The following is a 23070-nucleotide window of genomic DNA, read 5'->3' as shown; positions in this document are numbered from 1 at the left end:
ACGAGATGGTAATTTTATCCTCTCTGAAATGCCAATGCTGACGGGTAACTATCTTAAAGTTATGAGACAGCAATGGAAAGATGTTGAATTTGTCTTCATCGATGAAATTTCCATGGTATCTTATGAAATACTGTGTATGATTGACTCTCGATTGAGACAGCTAAAAAAGGAGCCCGAAAAAGTCTTTGGCGGAGTTAATGTAATTGTATTTGGCGATTTGATGCAATTACGCCCAATAAAGGCATCATTTGTATTTAAGCAGCTAGCCAGATTTCAGCCAGCTCTTCATCTTTGGCGTCTATTCGGTCTAGTCGAATTGACAGCGCGGTGATACATCTTTCGCTGATCTCCTAAATGCATTACGAGTTGGCGAGCTCAAAGGTCCTCATTTCGAGCTCTTAATGACGAAAACTGTTAAAGAGCCAACTGGAGAATTTGCACTAAATAAGGCAATCAGAATTTATCCGACAAGAAAAATGGTCGAGGATCACAATAATTCTGTTTTGCAATATTATCGATCGAAAGGCATTCGAATATACAAGATCGAGTCTCAGGATCGAATCACTCTACTATAAGCGATCAAAAACGTGGGGCGCCGTGATTTTCTTACAGTTTCTAATACTGTTGACTCCCTACAAGCTCCCTTATACAAGTCAATAGCATTATCTAATCAATAGTAATATAACTTTTACTTCGGCGCCCCACGTTTTTGATCGCTTATAGTAGAGTGATCGCTTGCATTATTGTGATGTATAGCATTTATTTTCTACTTTTTAGTTCAATCAGAAAACGTGGGTTTTTTAAAACTTTTTTAATGATTATTATTAATTAAATTAAGCTTTCACCATTGTTCGATTTTCTAGTTGATGCAATCAATAGAAGTATCATTTTCATATTTAACACACACAAACATATTTTATTTTTATCACATTAAACTTTAAACGTACACAAATTACACATAAAGCCCTGATACAGAGAAGTAAAATATATGTAAAAATACAGTTATGTTATGTGTTTATTTAAGTCAAGTAGAACATTAATTGGTGATCACATTAAATTTTTTGGAAGTGTATAATGATAATTAATCAAACAACATATAAACCATTCAAGTGTTGGTATACATGTAGTCTACACACGAAGTAAGTTGTAAGATTATGTTTTACATGGTGGTTACATATTTTATCGTTTGAGAATTTCCCATCCACCATGTTTTGTGTTGTACTTCTATAAACTAACGATATTAAAACTACTAAACCAGGATAATTTTGAGCCTTGATCTGCGTGAGACACTTGAAAGTAAAGTTCTTGACCTTTCTTCATATCAACAACCACTGACCCAGCTGCGCTAGTGGCGGCACATTTCACTTCTATAGACATAAGCCACCTGTCTCCAGCCCTCGCACCAACTCTAATCCGTTTATCTTCACTTTCATTTAGTGTTACACAGACAAGATATAAACCATCATGTGGTGATACAAATTTTCCATTTGTCTGATTAAAATGTTGACCGTTATATTCACGTACTTTACTAAATGTTGAAATAATTGATCCAACACTGACAGGTGTGGGATAAGCAAGCTCCATATAACAAGCATATCTGTTACATACACGTGACTCTGTTGATTAGAAAACATATGTATGATTTACATCTTGAATTTCACGAATGGTGTCATCCATTTATGACGTTCACAAAAATTAGGAATTTTAACATTTTTTTATTGAAGATTCTATAGACCGAACATTGTAATGTCATTTGTGTCTGTCTAGCTATTAACGAATATATAGGATAGGGTAAATTCACTAATAAACGTGACGTCATTACATTACTCTAACACAACTTTACGCTACCCATGTTTCTAAAACAACCCCCCCCCCCCCTTTAGTTCTAGTCGCGCTGACTGTGAGCCCTACACACCTGACCAAGCGAGCGTATTATACACGTGCTGTTATTTAAATATCTTACTGTAACGTGATAATTTGTAGATCTACGTCGTCTTAGCGTTTGACACAAATCAATGATATAGGCCTACTATGATTTAGTTACACGATCAATCAGAGCCAAATCTTTTTGTTTTCAAAAGTTTAAGCTTTAATAGTTTGAAATGTTAAAAAAAAAACTTGAAATAACGTGAATAAACGATAAGCTTTAATAGTTTGAAATGTTTAAAAAATAAACTTGAAATACCGTTAATAAACGACAAGCTTTAATAGTTTGAAATGTTTAAAAAATAAACTTGAAATACCGTTAATAAAAGATAAGCTTTAACAGTTTGAAATGTTTAAAAAATAAACTTGAAAAACCGTGAATAAACGACAAGCTTTAATAGTTTGAAATGTTTAAAAAATAAACTTGAAATACCGTTAATAAAAGATAAGCTTTAATAGTTTGAAATGTTTAAAAAATAAACTTGAAATACCGTTAATAAAAGATAAGCTTTAATAGTTTAAAATGTTTAAAAAATAAACTTGAAATACCGTGAATAAACGATAAGCTTTAATAGTTTGAAATGTTTAAAAAATAAACGTAAAATACCGTGAATAAAAGATAAGCTTTAATAGTTTGAAATGTTTAAAAAATAAACTTGAAATACCGTTAATAAAAGATAAGCTTTAATAGCTTGAAATATTTAAAAAATAAACTTGAAATACCGTGAAATATTTTAGATAATTGTTGCTGTCACTGCCCCTTACCGATAGTAAAAGAAATAACTGCTTATCGTCCAAGGCTGGCGGTATACAGTTACATTTTTGGCTACATTTATTCACCCGTTTGGTGGTGAAATTCAACACGAGAACTGCAGATTTAATGTATAACCTATATTTTATATGCATTTTTAAAAAGTATTTTGTTGTTAAATTCAACATGTGAACGTTGATAATGACCCGACCCCCCCCCCACCCCTCTCCAGTCCTCATGCGTTTACAAAAGTATATTGTATTCAGACCCCCCCCTGTGTTGATGTCATAAATGGATGATCCCCATGCTTTGACTATTAGATCCATAATATGTGCATTATCGTATTATTAGTTTATGTTATTAGGGGTCATCCATAAATGACGTCACGCTTTTTTGACGATTTTTACCTCCCCCCCTCCCCTCCGTCACACGTCGTCACAAAAAGCCAGACCCCCCCCCTAAAATGACGTCACACCTCAACCTACAACCCCCCTCAAAATTGCAGTTGCATTTTTAAAAACATCGATATTTTTCCAAAATCTTGTCTAAACTATTACAATTTATTAAAACAGTTATCTAAAACGCGAAATAACGTCTAAAATTCGTTTTCTAACATTGCTTTTTTATAATGCAAAAATGTGACGTCGCAACATCTGACCCCCCCCCCCCCTCCCCCTCATCACACATCGTCACAAAATTACGGACCCCCCCTCCCCTCTACGAGTGTGACGTCATTTATGGATGACCCCTTAGCCATTAACAAAAACTCATCATATGTGTTTTAAATGTTGCTCAAAATGTAAGTAAAATTGGCAAACCCAGATCAAAATATTTTTTTTTTCAAAAAGGAATTTTATATAATAATCCATAAAATTTACATAATTTTGTCTAAGACCACAAATTGAAACTCTAGACCACTAGTTTAGTACGGTCCTCAGTTTTAGTGATGTTAGTTTATCGAGTCCTACGTACTGAAACTACGATTGTAGTAATTCAATTAATACCTCACAAATGGTACGACAAAGGTTATATGCGTTATGTTATAATCATTCAGTCCGTATAGTTTAAATATATAAGGTTAATTTATCGTAACAAGAATCTCTAGAACTAAATTTATTATGTTGTACTTTTGAAACTCTAATAAACGATTGACAAAATTAGCACAATCAACCTATTCTATAGCTCATTTCATGTTACAATAAATTAATATTATATAAGATGTTAAAAATGTAACAATTATTTTTGTCTTTCAGTTATTGTTTTATTTTAGATGTAACCCTTTGGACTCCGCCTTTCAATTGGAAACATAAAGGGATGATGGGACGGTAATTGGAATTAGTTAATTTTTAACTACAGCTCTGTAAATGTCTTACTGTACTAGGGTAGACCGCTGTAGGTCGACCACTGGTGTGTAATGTACCAGGTGAGGAAACAAACACCTGACGGAAACCCACGGGTCTAGAGACTGGCACTATGGGTGAGTGAAATGTTCCATTCTTTATCACGTTATGGTCTGTCAGGCTAACGAACATCACGTTATGGTCTGTCTGGCTAACGAACATCACGTTATGGTCTGGTTAACAAACATCACGTTATGGTCTGTCTGGCTAACGAACATCACGTGACGGTCTGTCTGGCAAACGAACATCACATTATCGTCTATCTGGCTAACGAACATCACGTTATGGTCTGTCTGGATGTGCAATTTGTGTTTAAAAAATTCAGACAAACCTACCTAATAGATTCAAATCTTTGGACAACAATGAAATAGTAGCTTCAATAGTTTCAAGCTAAAAAAAAAGATTTTATAAAATGAGAAAAAAATCACATAGTTACGTAGAACATACAATAGCTGCACTGATGTTACCTGGGTAGGGCAACGTAAGAATGTGAAATAATTTAAAAGGTATATTATTTTTTATTAAATTATAGATGTATCACTTAATTTGAGAAATCATCTGCTCTATTGAAGGAGTGTTAATAATTTAGGCCGGATTTATCAACGTCGCAATTTAATTTTTAATACAATTACTACACATATACCTTCGTTATTTTTTCTTCTCTAGTTTCCAAGTTCTGATTAAAGATTTGAATCAGTTTGTCAATTGGCATCAATCTTTGCTGTAGTAGTTTGTACACTACATTGTGCTAAATAGCAGAAGGTTATATAAAAGTATTATAATTTTGCATATTATATCTAACATAAACATGTGTCTTAACATTAGTAATTATATTAAAGTATAACTGGTGATAAAGTTACTAAGTTGTTTTTTTATTTAACCTAGTTATAATAAGCTTTCTGGAGAGTATGTGTAAAATGGTGAATACACATAATTAGCAATTTTACCTTTTCTATTTGAGTTGATGTATTACACAAGATTTTATCACATTCCTCTTGTAGGGCCGCCATCAGATTCGAATGTCTTTTAATTTCTTGTGTTATACTGTCTATTTTGTCAGTGTAATCTTGAAACTCTTTATTTATTTTGTGTAAGTTGTTTTCATACTCCTTCATATTTAGAGACAGTGTCTCTAGTGTTTTGTTGGACTTTGATTCTTTTTCTTTTAAACTTTCAATTTCTTTGTTCAGCTCCTTTACTTTGTTATCTTGTTCACTCATTTGTTTTCTGAAGTTTTTAAAATTCTGCTTTTGTTTTTTAGACAGTTGTTCAATGTTTACCCTCATGTCACTCTGTTCTGTTACAAAGTTGTCTCTCCATTGTTCTATTTCTGATATGTCATTTGTAGACTTGTCATTGGCGTCTTGTAGAGAAGATACGGCTGTCTCTATCTGCTCAAGTCGACTGACGTCTTGTAGAGAAGATACAGCTGTCTCTATCTGCTCAAGTCGACTGACGTCTTGTAGAGAAGATATGGCTGTCTCTATCTGCTCAAGTCGACTGACGTCTTGTAGAGAAGATATGGCTGTCTCTATCTGCTCAAGTCGACTTAATATTTCTGTTGAATAGTAATATAAAAATAATCGAAATGTTAATTATGTTGTATTATTTCTAAAATGCTACTTCTTTGAAGAATTAATTTTAGAGATTTACTAATAAAGTCTACGTCGTTAATAAATAGATTCTACCGTCTGTTTGTTGCCCTTGTTTAGTAACTTGATTTGTTGATTCACTCCAGTCACGTTTTTCAGTTGTTGTAGTTTGTGGTGTAGACTGATAGAAAGATGGCGTTGCTGCATCGACATCTAAAGGCTCTTTATTTTCACCTGTTATAAAATAATATTATAAAATAAAACTTTAGTATTCCACTTTTCAGTAATGGTTTAATTCTTGTTATTAATGACATGTTATTGTATTGCATACATATTTACGTGTGTGAGCGGGTGATTGCAGCAGAAATTTGATTTCAAATAATAAATTATAACGCATGCAAATCACTTAGAATGTCGTAGATTCTGATAGAAAATTAAGCAATAAATTATGAGCTCTACTTGTTCACACTGTAGGTGATCAAGTACATAAATGTTGTTAACATTTTTTTTAAATTTATTGTTGTCCAATCAGTTACTTATAATGTGTAAAGCTGCACCCAACATTGCCGTGGTCGCTGAATCAAGTTCCTGGCACAGCTCGCTGTATGTGATAGACGGGTTGTCATTTTTATCATCTATCCACATCTTGCTTTTTTCTTTTGCCTGATAAAATATAGCAAATACATATGTTTAGAAATGAAATACATGTTACGCCATTGTATACCTTGTTGCAAGTATAACAAATTTTTTAAATCATCGCTTACGTTTTGCATAATCCATATGACAGGTTCTATTAGTTGTATCTGTTCTTCCAAATATTTCATGAATTCTGTAACATGTTTGAGCTGTAATCTGGAGCGCATTTTACTTTTTCACGCTTCTTTTGTCTTGGATGCCTAGTAGTTCTACACTCATGTCTTGTAAAAATCTCAATAATTATTTTATACAAGATTACAATACGTCCTCTATGTTGCGTATAAGAGAAAGTAATAAAAACGAGAAAAATTAGAACATATACTTCTATAAACTATATATACATATATATATATATATATATATATATATATATATATATATATATAAATATATATATATATATATATATATATATATATATATATATATATATATATATATATATATATATATATATATACAAATATCTAAATAAATAAATAAAAAAAATAATATATATATATATATATATATATATATATATATATATATATATATATATATATATATATATATATATATATATATATATTTATATATATATATATATATATATATATATATATATATATATATATAATTAAACCAATTGATTATTTCTTTTAATATACTCCAATTTTGTCTTATGATTTCCTCGTGTATACATTTTAGTAAAAAAAATTACATTTGTTATTTTATTATATCGCTGTAGATCAACTGACTGACAGACACTTACAGGGGCGGAACTACAGTGCCGCCAGACCCCGCAATGCGGGAGGGGGGGGGGGGGGGAGGGCCATGCCGTTTATGGGCCCACAGCCGACCATAATAATTTTTTTTAAGTTAAAATACTTAGTTTTCTTTCATTTTTGACTTGATTGTTTTGTTAAAAGAATACTGTAGCTGCGGTTGGATTATCTTTATTCTATAGATACCATCCCACGCTCTTTTATAATTATTCTTTTTCCCTTTGTTGTTAAACCACCAAAATACGAGAGTGTCGAAATAAAAATATACAGCTCGGGTTGTTAAACTTAACCCATATTCTGCTAGCGTCCCACTTATGGGACGCTTGTAAAAAAATTTGCTAAAATTTATTAAAAACTAGTTAAAACACAAATTATGTTTCATTGTATTTGAAAATGGCTAGACTATTGAATTTGTGTGCATTTTGTGAAAAAAATTAATTAATATTAATTTTATAGTGCCGGATTTGCAGGACTTGTCAAAATGGCGGAAAAAAGAAAACATGCGCACAGGAAAATGTATATCTTCTAAAATATTCACATTTTAAGTGCAAAATACATTTGAAACTTGTAGCTGTACCATATTTCTATCTGATAAAAATTTAAGAATAACAATTTTTTTTTACTACTTCGTTATATCAAGTGTACAACAAGCGTCCCATAAGTGGGACGCTAGCAACGAAAGGCCCGATGTAGATTGTTACACAAACGTCACATTTATTGGACACTAGCGAGAAACACAGATGCAAATGTTTATGTTAAATGGTTATTTATGGTGAAACAATTGTTGACTTTGTTAACTGCTGACTTTGGGGTGTTGAGTAGTATTTATAGATATTTAATTATGACCTTGACCTATATTTATGCAGATTTATTTAATTATATATTTATTATTATTATATTATATATTATATAATATATATTATATTATATATTATATTATATATATATAATATATAATTATATATATATAATATATATATATATAATATAATATATATATAATATATAATATATATATATATATAATATATTATAATATATATTATATTATATATTATTATAATTATATTTATATTTAATTATATTACATTTTCGATGAATAATAACAATATTTGTGATCATGTGTGTATAATTAGATGTACTAGTCACAGCTTTACTTATTTCCAAGTGTTGTTCACTTTGATGGATGCTAGATTGAAAGAAAACTAGACTTTTGAACATAATTTCTGCATTTTAGACCATGGTATGGCTAACCCAATTGATCATTATCAGTATTTTTATCTTTCCTAACCAATGTAATAATTGGTCTAACAATACAAAATCAGTAAACAGCTTAATTTTCAATGATTAGCCATATTTCTTGATAAATGATTTTATTTTTCAATAAATGTACATAGGGCCATTCGTTGCTAGCGTCCCCTTTATGGGACGTTTTTTAAAAAATCTATATTTAAAAAAGTATTGATTTAAAAAAAAAATCCATAGTCATTCCTTCATTCAGTGCCCAAAAGCTAAACCATATCAAAAAATTAAAAAAATTTGAGACCTTGGGATAATATGGGTGTGCTAATGAAGTACCAGATCTGCCTGTGTGATGGACATTTTAATTATTGTGTATGTAGTGTCTTTTTTTGTGAGTAAGAGATCTGCATTTAGACTCAAAGCAGTATTGTTTTTTTTGTGTGAATTAAATAAACTGAGACACAGATATTCATATCACACAAATTATATTTGAAATAATACTTACAATTAAAAAATATACATATAAATTTTGTTAAAAGTTAATTTTCAAGCAGTAAATAAAACAATTTCCTGTTGATTTCTAGACAGAATTCCTACGTGTAAGCATAGATAATAACGGGATTTGCCGTTAGGTTGTTTCAGTTTCACTAGCAGCAGTCCACAGAAATCTGGAAATACCAAATACAAAATGTACAGCCATTTAACTGACAACAAGGAAAGGAACTATGATAAGCTTAACGTAGGCCCTCAAACAAAATAGATAATTTACTGCAATAATTTGTATCACTTACCGTCTGTATAAATATTAAAACTATTTTTCAGCAAGAATTTTTTCTAAATGTTTTTTTTAAAATTAAAAACATTACCGCACAATGTTCGCCGTAAGCAAAGATAAGCGAACATAGTTTTAAAAAGGGATTGCACTGTTATCAGCGATAATCGCTGCACTGCTTGAGCAGTAATTATTAAATTACCTGAAATAATTTCAGGTAATTTCATAATCTTTTGTGCTACTTTACATGATAACACTTCTATTGTTCTCAAACTTCCCCAATATTGTCAATATATTTTTACATCGTTACTATATAAGTTTGTTTTAATAAATCAACTGTTAATTTAATAGTTTAGGCATAAAAAGTGTACTGTGTTAGTCCGGAAGCATTATATAGATTATTTTAAACACTTGTTTTAGCTATACACATTTTTTAATCAGATGTCTCAGTACAACTCACCCGAGACACTTTTCAGATTTTTGCTCGAACAGTTTGATGCATTGAACAGTCGGTTAAAGATTAATTTGAATAATTTCACGTTACAGGTAAGATACATGAGCGGCTTGGATAAATGTGTAACATAATTGCAACGTAGTTAATTACATATTTATGTGTAAGCGCTATATGTCATTTGTGCAGATAAAATGGAAATTTATGCAGTGAATCGACGACCCTACAGACACATAATTGACATACATAGATACTGTATTTGTATATAAATGTTGATATGTAATGAGTCATTAGATTTAATCATTAAGTGTGTGTTTACTTAATAGTATATGTGCATTATGAATCGTTAATTAATTAAACAGGGAATTTCCTTAATAATGATTTCGTTTTAATATTAAACTAGACCACTCATCATTATCTTAATAACTATGGGTTCAGGGGTCATTTATACATGACATTATTCTTGCTTGACGATTTTTATCTTTTCCATTTCTCCTCCAAACTTTCATCCAACATGAATCATTCACGTGCTTGAGATTTACCAATGCACATTTTCGTGGTAGCAAAATAAAATTAAAAAAAAAACCCCAAAGATCGCATGTTGTTTATACCAATACCAATGGATGATGTGCCTAGCAAAGTGCAGTCATGGTCATTTTCACAGATTAAATTACGGTGAAAATTATACATTTTACATTCTCCTTAAAATTTTTGAAAAATGCTATTCTTAACTAATTTTAACTAAGTAAAATTACGCAAAACATTATTTGTAATTAAATTATACACTAATGTAACTCTTTTCAATTGTAGCAAAATGATGGATATGAAAAATCAAAGTTTGATTATACCTTGGCTTAAAATATAATAAATTTCAATTACAAACACACACACACATATATACATATACATATATATATATATATATATATATATATATATATATATATATATATATATATATATATATATATATATATATATATATATATATATATATTTCAAAACTCTACACATATCTCAGATTTTCGGATCTCTTAACTTTCACAAATAAATTTAAAAGCTTGTTAACGTTTCGTCTATTTTAGTATTATAGTTAAACGTTTTTTAATTTATTCTGTTAGTACTCGAAATAGAAAGTTCATTCAATACACAGTTATACAGCTTGAAGTAAGAATTCATTATAGCTAACGAAACAAATTTTGTGCACAAAATAATATTTAAAAAATATATGTATTAAAAGATCCAGTCAAGTATCAATGATTACGTCTGCGCCCCATTTGCTAACTTCATAGAAATGTGTAAAAGTTGTATCGAATGCGGTTAGTTTGTTTCATTAATGCTAGCATTCAGCATTCTTAGGTTAACCCACTGACACCCATAGGTAACATATAAATAAGTTTTTACTTGAACACATTTTCTACCCTGGTCTGCCCAGACATTTTCTCCAAAATTATCACTTTATTGCTAACTGTCTAAGTAAAATTAAATCTCTATTTTATTTATTTTCTGTAGTTTTTTTAATAGATACATAGACAAATCAACTAATGTTCCCAGTTAGTTCATACATGTATTAAAATAATATTTTAGCGCCTGGTTTTCTGTACTTCGTCAATCTTATTTCCTTTTGATTAAAGTATAACATGGGTTTTTCCTGCATTCGGTTTTATTTCATGTGCAACAGTCTGTTACCCATTTAGCAAAAATACTTTACTGTTTCACAAAACGACTTAAGTACATGTCGAATGTCAATGAAATTAAACAATATCAACCTTTAGACTATAACTTGGTAGACAACATAAGAATTCAAAGTAGTATATGCTTTATTTTAAATTTGTCGTTTGGTTTTATGTGCTGTCAGTAAAAGATTTCTGTTTAACCTTAATGATTTAACTATAAATTAATTTGCCAAATTACGAGATCCATTTAGTTTAATGTATACAAAATAAAAAGAAAAGTGAACATTGATATGTTCAATACACTTATTCTTAAAGTTTGAAACCTAGAATAACGTGGGGGTGGGTTGGGGGTGGATAAAAAAGAGCGAGATGAGTGCAGAAACTGTCCTTCACGAGATATTATCTTGTGGCAGTTTAAATATGTGTGTAGGTCATCACTTTTGTAGTCATATGTATTTAAGTACCGGTATCCCATTTGGTAGTCTAAATATGTGTATAGGTCATCACTTTTGTAGTCATATGTATTTAAGTATCGGTATCCCATTTGGTAGTCTAAATATGTGTGTAGGTTATCACTTTTGTAGTCATATGTATTTAAGTATCGGTATCCCATTTGGTAGTCTAAATATGTGTGTAGGTCATCACTTTTACAGTCATATGTATTTAAGTATCGGTATCCCATTTGGAGCCACATGTATTTAGAATAACTTCAAGGTGCCACTTTATAAGTCACATGCAGATGTTACTTTAAAATGAACATGTATTTAGCCTATTTTTTACTTACAGGCAGATGTTACTTTAAAATGAACATGTATTTAGCCTATTTGTACTTACAGGCAGATGTTACTTTAAAATGAACCTTTACTATGCCTATCTATTACTTACATGTAGAGTACAACCCCACCACAAAGTCATTTAAGTCATTTTGTCACACAGGTACGTCACATTTACATATAATTTTTTGTTTTAATACACAATAATCTAAATCGAACTCATGTGAGTTATAAACGTGTATCAGATTTGAGTGAAAATTAAGAGAAAGCTATAGTTTCTCTTTAAATAATGAAACAAAAGACTAAAGATGACATATTAAAAATAAAACAATGGAGAGACAACTTTGTACCCGAAAAAACAGGACAACAAGAATTGAACAACTCAGCAGAAGCAGACATTCTATGGTTCTTCTCCGTGATCTCCTCGGCTGCCCAACTTTTGTTTTTCCGTGTCGATTGAAATCCATAGCTTTCTTTGCAATATTAGCGTCCTCCCTTTTAATGGTACATCACATCCATCCCCATTTATGGACTTTAATGGCAAAACAAAAACACATGTTGTATCAAAAAATTAAACTATTAAAACAAATGTAAAGCAATTAACTGGTTTTACTAAACGTATTGTTATTGGATATAAGCCGACTTGAGCTTACTTAAGGGATGCAGTTACTATTTGGACTTTTAGGCAAACATTTGGATCACTTTAATGCACTTAGTACTTTTACTTTTAATGCTAAACTGTATCTCTAAACATAATAAAACTTTATTAAAATTCACTAAACATAGTAGAATTTATCGCTACTTAATAGTTAAACATTTATTTCGTTTAGTATTTGTGACTACCACTTCCGTAGAGTTTTTTGTTGCGTTTTTCATACTTTCATTTACTTTCGTTTAAAACAATATGGAGGTTTCGGGGGTTTGTTATTTAGTTGCGTTCAGAGTTTTAACGAGAGCGGTACAAAACTAAAAGTTTTAAATAATGCTAGTGGGTTCAAAGAAAACATCAACATAACACATGAATAAGGGACGTAGCAAATACAATAGTCTAAGGCGTCTGAAATAACTCGATACGTTCCTTTGTAAACATTTTTAAATTTATTTTTATCAATTCAAGTTTTGCAGCTTTTAACGCAAAATGTGTTGGGCATGTATCGTGAAATATATTATATTTTAAAACGTACACCTACTGTTTTATTTGTAGTTAAACTTTATTTCTCTCATGTATTTCATTTCAAGAGACCATAGCTGACATGTACCTCACTTTACTCCAGAATGAATGACATATATTTCGATTCACTAGACCTTAGATGACATGTACATAACTTCGGCAGTCACTTAATAGTAGTATATTAGGTCACTTTTGGACCGCAGGCGCAGGCGCTGGCGCAGGCGGATGGTGAGGGTGAGGGTGAGAAAAGGATATATAGGAAAATACTCCCCGCCTGGCGCACCCGCAGGAACAATGACATATAGCAAAATACTCACCCACCAGGGTGAGGGTGAAGGAGCCGGAGGTACAACGAGATATAGTAAAATACTCCCTGGCGGAGGGTGAGGTACATCGACATATAATAAAATACTACGCCAACTGGCGGAGGTGGATGGTGAGGGTTAGACATGTTATATAGTAAAATACTACGCCAACTGGCGGAGGCGGATGGTGAGGGTGAAGGGTGCGGAGGTACAATGAGATATAGTAAAATACTCCCCCAACTGGCGTTGGCGGAGGGTGAGGGTGGGTCACCACCGGTGACCATGTGACGTAATCACCTTCGGTGACCTTGTGACGTAATCAGTGACCTAGTTACGTAATTTTAATGAGTTTTTTAATTAGTTTGATTTTAATTTTTACATTTTAATTGATTTTTATTAACGAGTTGCGTAATTTGATTATTTGTTTGATTTTTAATTTTTTTAATTTTAAATTTTAATTTTTAATTAGTTTAATTAATATTAACTAGTTACGTAATTGGATTTTAACTTTTTAAATTTTTAAAATTTAAAATTTTGTTTTTTTAAATTTTTAAATTTTATTAACTAGTTACGTAATTTGATTATTTGTTTGTATATTGTTTGTTTATTTTTAATAATTATTTTTATTTTTTTAATTTTAAATTTTAATTTTTAATTAGTTTTTAATTAATAAGTAGTACACTTATCCCCCTGTGCGGGACACCTAATATTTAACACACACAAACATTGTATTTTTATTTTTATCGCCTTAAAGTACATAAATTATATATTACACATAAAGCTCTCATACAGAGAAGTAAATATGTATGTAAAAATACAGTTACATGTTTATTTAATTCAAGTAGAACATTAATTGGTGATCACATTAAATTATATGGAAGTGTATAATCATAACTAAACAAATAACAAATAAACCGTTTGAGTACGTTGATTGCGTGTATTTAACATGTTGGTTATATATTTTATTTTTGAGAATTTACCATCCACCATGTTTTGTGTTGTACGTCTATAAACTAACGATAGTAAAACTACTGTAGCTTGATAACTCTGCGTCTTGATCTGCGTGAGACACTTCAATGTAAAGTTCTTGACCTTTCTTCATGTCAAGAACCACTGACCCAGCAGCGCTAGTGTCGGCATATTTCACTTCTATAGACATACGCCACACGCCTCCAGCCACCACATCAACTGCAATCTGTTTATCTTCACATTCATTTAGAGTTACACATACAAGATATAAACCGTCATGTGGTGATACAAATGTTCCTGTTGTTCGATTAAAATGTTGACCGTTATATTCACGTACATCATCAAATGTTGAAATAATTGATCCAAAACTGACAGGTGTGGGATCATCAAGCTCCACGTGACAAGCATATCTGTTACATACACGTGACTCTGTTGATTAGAAAACACATGTATGATGTACATGTTTAATTTCACACATGCTCTGACTGATTAATTCAAACAATGTGCATTTACATTTATCTTTGAAATTGTTTACACAATTTTCTCTAAAACAATGTATTTCATTCTTAATTTAGTAACCCCATCGGTCTAGTGTTCTTAGTTTATCATCTAATACGATTAAAACTATTAATTTTATACAAGTGTAGCCAGACACGTAAAAAGTCGCCGAAAGTAAAACAAACTCTACGTTTATTACGTTCTGTATGTGTTCACATTATAGTTTAATTATAGAAGGTTAATCTATCGAAAAAATAAATGAACAAAAGTTATTCTGATAAACCGATGACAACGTGTACTATTGTTTATTTCATGTTAATTGAAATTAGTTAGATACTAAGATATTAAAAATATAATAATTTTTTTAAAATTTTAATGGATTTAATGCGACACAGTTTGAAATTTTCGGGGGGGGGGGGGGGGGTGGGGAGCTGTAGACTTTCTTTGGGGAGGGGGGAGGACACTGTTAAATATATATTTTCTATATAAATTCCATTTCGTTCGGGTGGGGGGGGGGTGCCTCGAAGAAACTGCCTGGTGTAATGTACCAGGTGGTGTAATGTACCAGGTGGTGTAATGTACCAGGTGAGGAAACAAACACCTGACGGAAAACCACGGGTCTAGAGACTGGCACTATGGGTGAGTGAAATGTTCCATTCTTTATTACGTGGTGGTCTGTCTGGCTAACGGACATCACGTTACGGTCTGTCTGGTTAACGAAAATTACGTTATGGTCTGTCTGGCTAACGAACATCACGTTATGGTCTGTCTGGCTAACGAACATCGCGTTATGTTCTGTCTGGCTAACAAACATCACGTTATGGTCTATCTGGCTAACGAACATCACGTTATAGTCTGTCTGGCTAACGAACATCACGTTATGGTCTGTCTGGCTAACGAACATCACGTTATGGTCTGGCTAACGAACATCACGTTATGGTCTGTCTGGCTAACGAACATCACGTTATGGTCTGTCTGGCTAACGAACATCACGTTATGGTCTGTCTGGCTAACGAACATCACGTTATGGTCTGTCTGGCTAACGAACATCACGTTATGGTCTGTCTGGCTAACGAACATCACATTATGGTCTGTCTGGCTAACGAAAATCACGTTATGGTCTGTCTGGCTAACGAACATCACGTTATGGTCTGTCTGGCTAACGAACATAACGATAAGGGCTGTCTGGCTAACGAACATCAAGTTATGATCTGTCACGCTAAAGAACATCACATTATAAGTCGGGGCCCTTTTGACGGGGCTATTTTGACGGGGTCGGTTTGTCGGGAGTCGATTTGACGGGGTCATATTAATGGGGCCGTTTTGACGGGGCCGATTTGTCCCAGGTCGTTTTGACAGGGCACCCGTTATGATCTGTCTGGCTAACGAACATCAAGTTATGGTCTGTCTGGCTAACGAACATCACATTATGGTCTGGCTAACGAACATCACGTTAGGGTCTGTTTGGCTGTATGATTTGGAATAAAAAATGTAAGATAAACTTACCTATTAGATTTAAATCTTTGGACAATTTTGAAATAGCATCTTCAATATTTTCCAGCTAAAAAGGATTTTATAAAATGATTGAAAATATCACATAGTTAGGTAGAACATAAAATCGTTGCACTGATTTTAACTGGGTATGGCAGCTTGTAAGAATAGAACATAATTTAAAACATGGATTTTTTTTATAATTATCAAAGCTTAATTGTTTCGCTTAATTTAGAAAACATATTATTAACTGGTCAGTTAACATAGTGTTAAACATTATTGCACAATTATCAACGTCATAATTTATTTTTATCAAATTACTACACATAGGCCTATACCTTTGTTATTCTTTTTTCCTTTGTTTCCAAGTTCTGGTTAAAGATTTGAATCAGTTTGTCAATGGGCATCAATCTTTGTTGTAGGAGTTTGTACATTAAAATGTACTAAAGAGCAGAAAATTGAATAAAAGCATTACAATTTTAATTATTTTCACTATGCATTATAATTATCAAAAACATGTGTCTTAAAATTAGTATTATATTAAAGGTATAACTGTTGATACAATTTATGAGTTGTCTTTTGATTTAACCAGGTTATAAAATGTGAAATAAGTTATGTGGCCAGTATGTGTAAAATTCTGTACACAGGTAATTAGAAATTTTACCTTTTCTAATTGAGTTGATGTATTCAGCATATTTTTAGAAAGCTCTTCTTGTAGGGTAGACATCTTATCAGAATGTCTTTTCATTTCTTGAGTTAAACTGTCTGTTTTGTCTGCGTGATCTTGCATTTCTTTATTTATTTTGTGTACGCTATTCTCATATTCTTTCATACCTAGAGACAGTTTCTCTAGTGTTTTGTTTGACTTGGATTCTTTTTCTTTTAAACTTTCAATTTCTTTGTTCAGCTCCTTTACTTTGTTATCTTGTTCACTCATTTGTTTTCTGAGGTTTTTAAAATTCTGATTTTGTTTTTTGGTCAGTTGTTCAATGTTTACCCCCATGTCACTCTGTTCTGTTACAAAGTTGTCTCTCCATTGTTTTATTTCTGATATGTCATCTGTAGACTTGTGTTGTGTGTCCTGTAGTGAAGATAGTGTTGTTTCAATATAGGCGAGTCTTCGCTCTAGGTTAGGATGTTCTTCAACTGAAAATAGTCACAAATATAAGTTTGAAATTTAAAATACCGAAACCTTAAAAAATAGTGTGTTAAAAATTAAAAAAAAACAAGGTATCAATCGTACATTTTTTTTTACAAAATACAATACTTGTACATATTTTAAAATTATATCGAGTATATGATGATGCTATTTAACGTGTTATACCAAAGCATACTATAATATACCAGCTGTGTGTTGAACTTGTGTGATGAGTTGTCTTGGTGATTCTACTGTTAGAAATGTTGCTGTTGTCTGTGTGTCAGGCTGTGGTAAAGATGGCGTTGGTTTGTTGACATCCATGTTGTCCTCGTCTGGTGGAATCAGATTTAGAATTTTATTTTAATTGCAGTTTAATTGAACAAGGATACTGTAGTACACACAACAAGTTTTACTGGTTTAGCTAGTTTAAATTATAACGCCAACCATCTAATGTTCTGATGAAAAAAAACTTTGATTATCATCCAAATTTAAGCAAACACAAATAGTTCCAAAATGTCCGAAATCACTATATATTTTACCTACTATTTTGTTTTAAATTTTACTTTTACCTGACTAATTATCGAATTTATTACCAAAAGTATTTTTTTTTTAATTTAACGTTCTATAAACCCTTAAAGCTCTTCAGCATTGCCTTTGGGCGAATAATTTTACACAATGTGATTGTAAATTATTTATTTTCTTCATATAATGATTTACAATATTCACTAATGTGATGTAGATTTTAGATAAAAGTGGAAAATGATCTGTTTTTCGGTCGACAGTAAAATTATATATCTTTAACATAGTATTTGTAATGTCTGTAAACTAAACTGTAAAACAATTTCGTTGCATTTTTCTAAATAGGAACACTTCATTACTGAACACAGAGACTACATTACCATTGGCAGAGGCGTAGCGAGGGGGGGGGGGATGCGGGCGGGGGTGCGGACTGCACCGGGTGACACCATTTAGGGGGGTGACACCAAGGCAAAAAATAGCAAAATATATAGAGGAAAACTCGAGCGGGGGTGCAAATAGAATGTTTAAGGGGAGGGGGGGGGGGTTGCAAATCGAAAGTTTGAGGGGGGGGGGGTGCAAATTGAAAGTTTAAGGGGGGGGGGGTGCAAATTGAAAGTTTGTCCCAGGGAAGGGTCGATACGCCTCTGGGGGTGACACCATTAAGTGCCGCACCGGGTGACACCCGACCTCGTTACGCCACTGACCATAGGCGGCTTTGAGATTTTAAATTATAAAAACTATCAGAGTATTGACCTAAAATAAGTGACGTCACATCCAACAAGGCCGTGGCTGCTGTGTCCAGTTCTTGTGATAGCTCGATGTAGCTGACAGATGATTGGTCAGTTTTTTCTTCTAGCCACGCCTTACTTTTTTCAACAACCTGGTGAAAGTAAACAACACCAATATTTTAAAGCGGTCACATATTGAAGTGTTTTTCCTAAACACGTGTTGTTTTTCTGTGTTTTTTAACACGTGCACTTCGAAACCTACTTTATCGTGAATAAACTGATTTTTACATTTTAGGTATTACGAGAATATTTTTAGTTTGTAATGACTTACATTTTTCATATTTCCCAAAACAGGTTCCAGAACTTGTATCTGTTCTTCCAAATATTTCTTGCGCTCTGTAACAAACTTGACGTGAATTCTTGAAGGCATCTAAATGTTAATAACACTAAATTTAAAAAATATGTTAACTCTGTCATCGTCACTAAACAAATCTAAAGCAGTGTTTCTTCTGAAAGATAAGGCTCTATCCCTGTCAAAACTAAATATTAAGAGCAAAGAAGAAGAAGAAGTGTTTCTTCAAGGTAACGCCCCCCCCCCGAAGATAGTCTACCGCCCCCCCCCCCCTAATGAAATATCGAAAATATGTACTTTTAACAGTGTCCTCCCCCCCCCCCCATGTAAATTTTAGATCGCCCACCTCCCCCCCCCCGCCCCCAAAATATTTCAAGTGCCACCCTTTATCTTCTGACGGTACCATATATAAGCCTAGCTCTTAAATTATTTTAATTTAAGGTGAATCTTTATAATCATTTATATTTATCTTCCCTGAGTCAAGTATAATTTTAGTGTACCAAAGGTAATATGATAATTCATTGTTTAAAAAAAAAATATTTCATCCAGAAATTAATTCAGTAAAGAAAAAGTTAATTATAACAAAGAAATTAAATCTAATAAATGAGTTATAAATCTACCAAGACTAAGTTTTTCTCCTAAATTATTAAACTATAACTAGCAATCCACAATTAAATGAAAACTACTTTAAATATTGTTATATTTCTTTTTTAGATATGTTATCAAATGTAGTTATTTATGTAATACATATCAGAAAAATGCGATAGTTTTCCTTGGTTTCACATGTTATTTCCTGCTTGCTAAAATTATACACTTGGGTATTTCCGTTTTTCACTTTCATTATCTATCCAGCGTCGTGATGAACTATTTTACAATTTGTCTGTGAATTGCCTAAATATACAGTGATAAAATACGGATTTTTATAAAACGACCTACATACTTTTTCTATTAATAAGTATATTTTAAAGAAATTATATATTATTAAGCTTTATAATTAAGACAATATAATTATAATAACTGAGTAAGAATTGAAGAAGTATTTAGTATTTTAGTATAAGACATAAGAGCTTTTGATTTTGTTTAAAATTCATTATTTTTAGGTTGTTTGGTTATATTAAAAGGAAATGATGTTTTAAAAATATATGAAATAGATTAAAGATTAACAGTACCTTAAGTAGGCCTAGACTTGTTGTGGGGAATCTAAGAACTGGAATTGTGTACAGTAGTCGAACTTCCTCTGTTGAATAATAGCGGGTTTTCCCGATCGCGTTGTCATTATTAGAGTTATCTCTCTTGTATTGATGCTTTAACTACGTGTAGATCAGCCACAACAAGAAATCTTTTGCATCAAAACAACTTTCGATCTAAAGGTAAGTAAAAAATTGCAGATCTCATACACGTTGTTTTAATTATTTACACATCGACTAACGTGGGTGAAGTTCAGATGTGATATGGAAACATGATAGGTTGTATATCGAGGTGGTAAAATGCGAAATTAAAGCACGATAGGTGATATCTCGATGCGGTAAAATGCGAAATCGAAGCGTAATTTATCAAATGTGGATGCTGTAAAATGCAAGCTTAAGCTGAAAGTTAAAACAGTCGTTTACGTAACATTAGTGTTTCGCAGTTGAAATACTTCACTGTGACTATTGCATCTGCAGTAATATGTTATCAGAGGCGTAGCGACCCAAGTCGGCCCCGGGGCGAACTATCAACTTTGTACCCCCTCCCATTTAATTTATATTTATTGACTTTAGTGGGGAAAAAAATCACCCCCCCCCCCCGAGCTCTAGTTGAAAAGGTGGGTGGCACTTTTTAGCAGTCAATCCTTTTTTTGGTGCCACACTTAGAGGGTGTACTTTTCAATACCTTAGCTATCAGTGATTTCTACCCAATTATCAGCAAACAATTTAGTGGTGCCACTTTATAAAACGCCTACTGATGTAACTTTAAAACCTCACTTTACTGTATATATGGCTAAGAAAGATAGTTTTACTGTTTAGGTCACAACTTACAAACCTTGTCACTTCATAATTTATATTTACTGTCTTCGTAAAGTTAACATGACATGTGTCTACTTAATATTGGGTTATATGTGAGCAACAAAAACTAATCGAGGTACTACATTAATACAGTTGTAACTCGAGATAATAATTTAATTTGTAACATTGTTCGTGTCTCAAATTCACCGTGTTTCAATGCCATTTCCTACATCAACTTTCATTAAATGCCATTCTTCCATTCCAGTACCCAAAATGGTTCCGCAGTTGTTGTTTGTGTTACGTATTTTGTAGAGAACAAAATTTTAACAAAAAAAAACCAACAAATGTATAAAAACAAATGTAGGAAAAAGCGAAGAAATGAATTTGTTGTATTAAGTGTATTTTTTTTGGAAATCAGCCGACGAGTTTTACTTAAGACGTTGTCGAGTAGGGGGAGGGGGCACAGAGTGTTCAATTAATATCTGATTTTTTTTCACATACATTTCAGTCATTTACTAGCTCATTCATTACACTCTTAATATTACTTTCTTATATCTATAAATAATACAAGTTTATTGACATTAACTTAACAGTTGCACTCACAGCAACCCAATAATTAACCATTTATCTCGTTTCAATTTTGTTACTGCTTTTCTTTTCAGTGACCTTTACTTTTTCGCTGCGTTTTTTATACTTTACATGCACCTGTTTAAAACATAAACTGTGACAGAGTTTTGTTTCGTTTTCGCGTTCACAGTTTTGGTGAGGAGGGTACTAAAAAAACAGTAACTGATTAGTTGAATGATGATGATAAAGGAAATAAAATGAAATATTCAATATAATAGATAGTATCAAAACATTACACACTACGAAACGCTAACCAATAAATACTACGTAAACAGTATACACTACCCAATACTAACTATTATATAATACATTTACAAGCAGTTATACTAACCTAAATAAACCGGGAGTGATCTCCCCTAAACTTTCTCGAATATTTTAATATAAAATTACGAGGGATGGCAACTCAGGACATTGACAATATTTGTTATCCATTTTTAATTACTTAAACTTTTTATAATAAAATAGAATCTCGTAAAAAAATGAATTGCACACCAAGTGAAAAGTTTCCCTTTCAAACCTGACGGTCTATGGGGCAAGTGAAGTAGAGTTCAGTTGTTTCTGTGACCTCGGCATATGAAGAGATAGTGTGGTCAGCACTATGCCCAGCCGCCTTTACTTTCCCTAACTGGAGTTAGGTACCCATCAGAGTTGGGTGGACTCAGGGACGATCTACTGACTTGAACCTAGCTGTAACGGTACTCAAGTTATCGTGTTTACACACAGACAGACACACAGACACACAGACATACAGACAGAATTGCAAAGTCCAGTTTTTACGACTCGATAACGCGTAAAACGCGAAAACGTTTATATATTTGTATTTATGATTTTTGCCTGATTAAAATAAGTCATCTATACTCCGGATGTGACGAAGGACTGAGGAGTAAAACGGTGAAAGCTGTCAAAATTTCATGTTATTTTTTGCACGATTACAATACTTTCTCTATAATTCGTATATACGAGAAAGTAAAAAACGATGAACAAATAATTAACGCATGTGTAACAATGTAAAGAAACGTTTAACAAAACATATATGTTTTTTTCCTACTTGACAGAGAAACGTGCAGCATGTCACAGATATGGTTGTTATATCCATCTGAAAGACAACTCAATGATCACATCGAATTCAAGAATGAAAACATTTGGTGAAATTAGAGAATACAACGGTCAACATTTTAATCAAACAACAGGAACATTTGTATCACCACATGATGGTTTATATCTTGTCTGTGTTACTCTAC

At 32.1% G+C, this 23070-nt stretch overlaps 3 protein-coding genes across 3 annotated transcripts in view; 1 reads left to right on the top strand and 2 right to left on the bottom strand.

Annotated features, from left to right (window-relative positions):
- Positions 1-19301, bottom strand: part of LOC131947391 (repetitive organellar protein) — a 73101-nt gene extending 53800 nt beyond the window's left edge. The window contains exon 1 of the mRNA XM_059308603.1: positions 19197-19301. Within this exon, the coding sequence (XP_059164586.1) occupies positions 19197-19295 (99 nt within the window). The 5' untranslated portion in view covers positions 19296-19301. The remainder of the gene's footprint in view (positions 1-19196) is intronic.
- LOC131947380 (early endosome antigen 1) overlaps positions 1-23070 on the top strand; it is a 222188-nt gene that overhangs the window by 47927 nt on the left and 151191 nt on the right. The window lies entirely within an intron of this gene.
- Positions 865-8959, bottom strand: LOC131947384 (chromosome partition protein Smc-like). The gene is made up of 8 exons (XM_059308592.1): positions 8880-8959; positions 6434-6634; positions 6206-6332; positions 5766-5903; positions 5025-5635; positions 4721-4825; positions 4413-4467; positions 865-1616 (listed from the first exon to the last, which is right to left on the bottom strand). Exons 2-8 carry the CDS (start codon positions 6530-6532, stop codon positions 1225-1227), a joined length of 1527 nt encoding a protein of 508 aa, XP_059164575.1. The 5' UTR covers positions 6533-6634; positions 8880-8959; the 3' UTR covers positions 865-1224.

This window comes from Physella acuta, unplaced genomic scaffold (assembly GCF_028476545.2).
Source record: "Physella acuta isolate Inbredline_101_S28 unplaced genomic scaffold, ASM2847654v3 ptg000592l, whole genome shotgun sequence".
Classification (NCBI taxonomy): domain Eukaryota; kingdom Metazoa; phylum Mollusca; class Gastropoda; family Physidae; genus Physella; species Physella acuta.
This window is presented reverse-complemented; position numbering and strand designations above follow the sequence as displayed.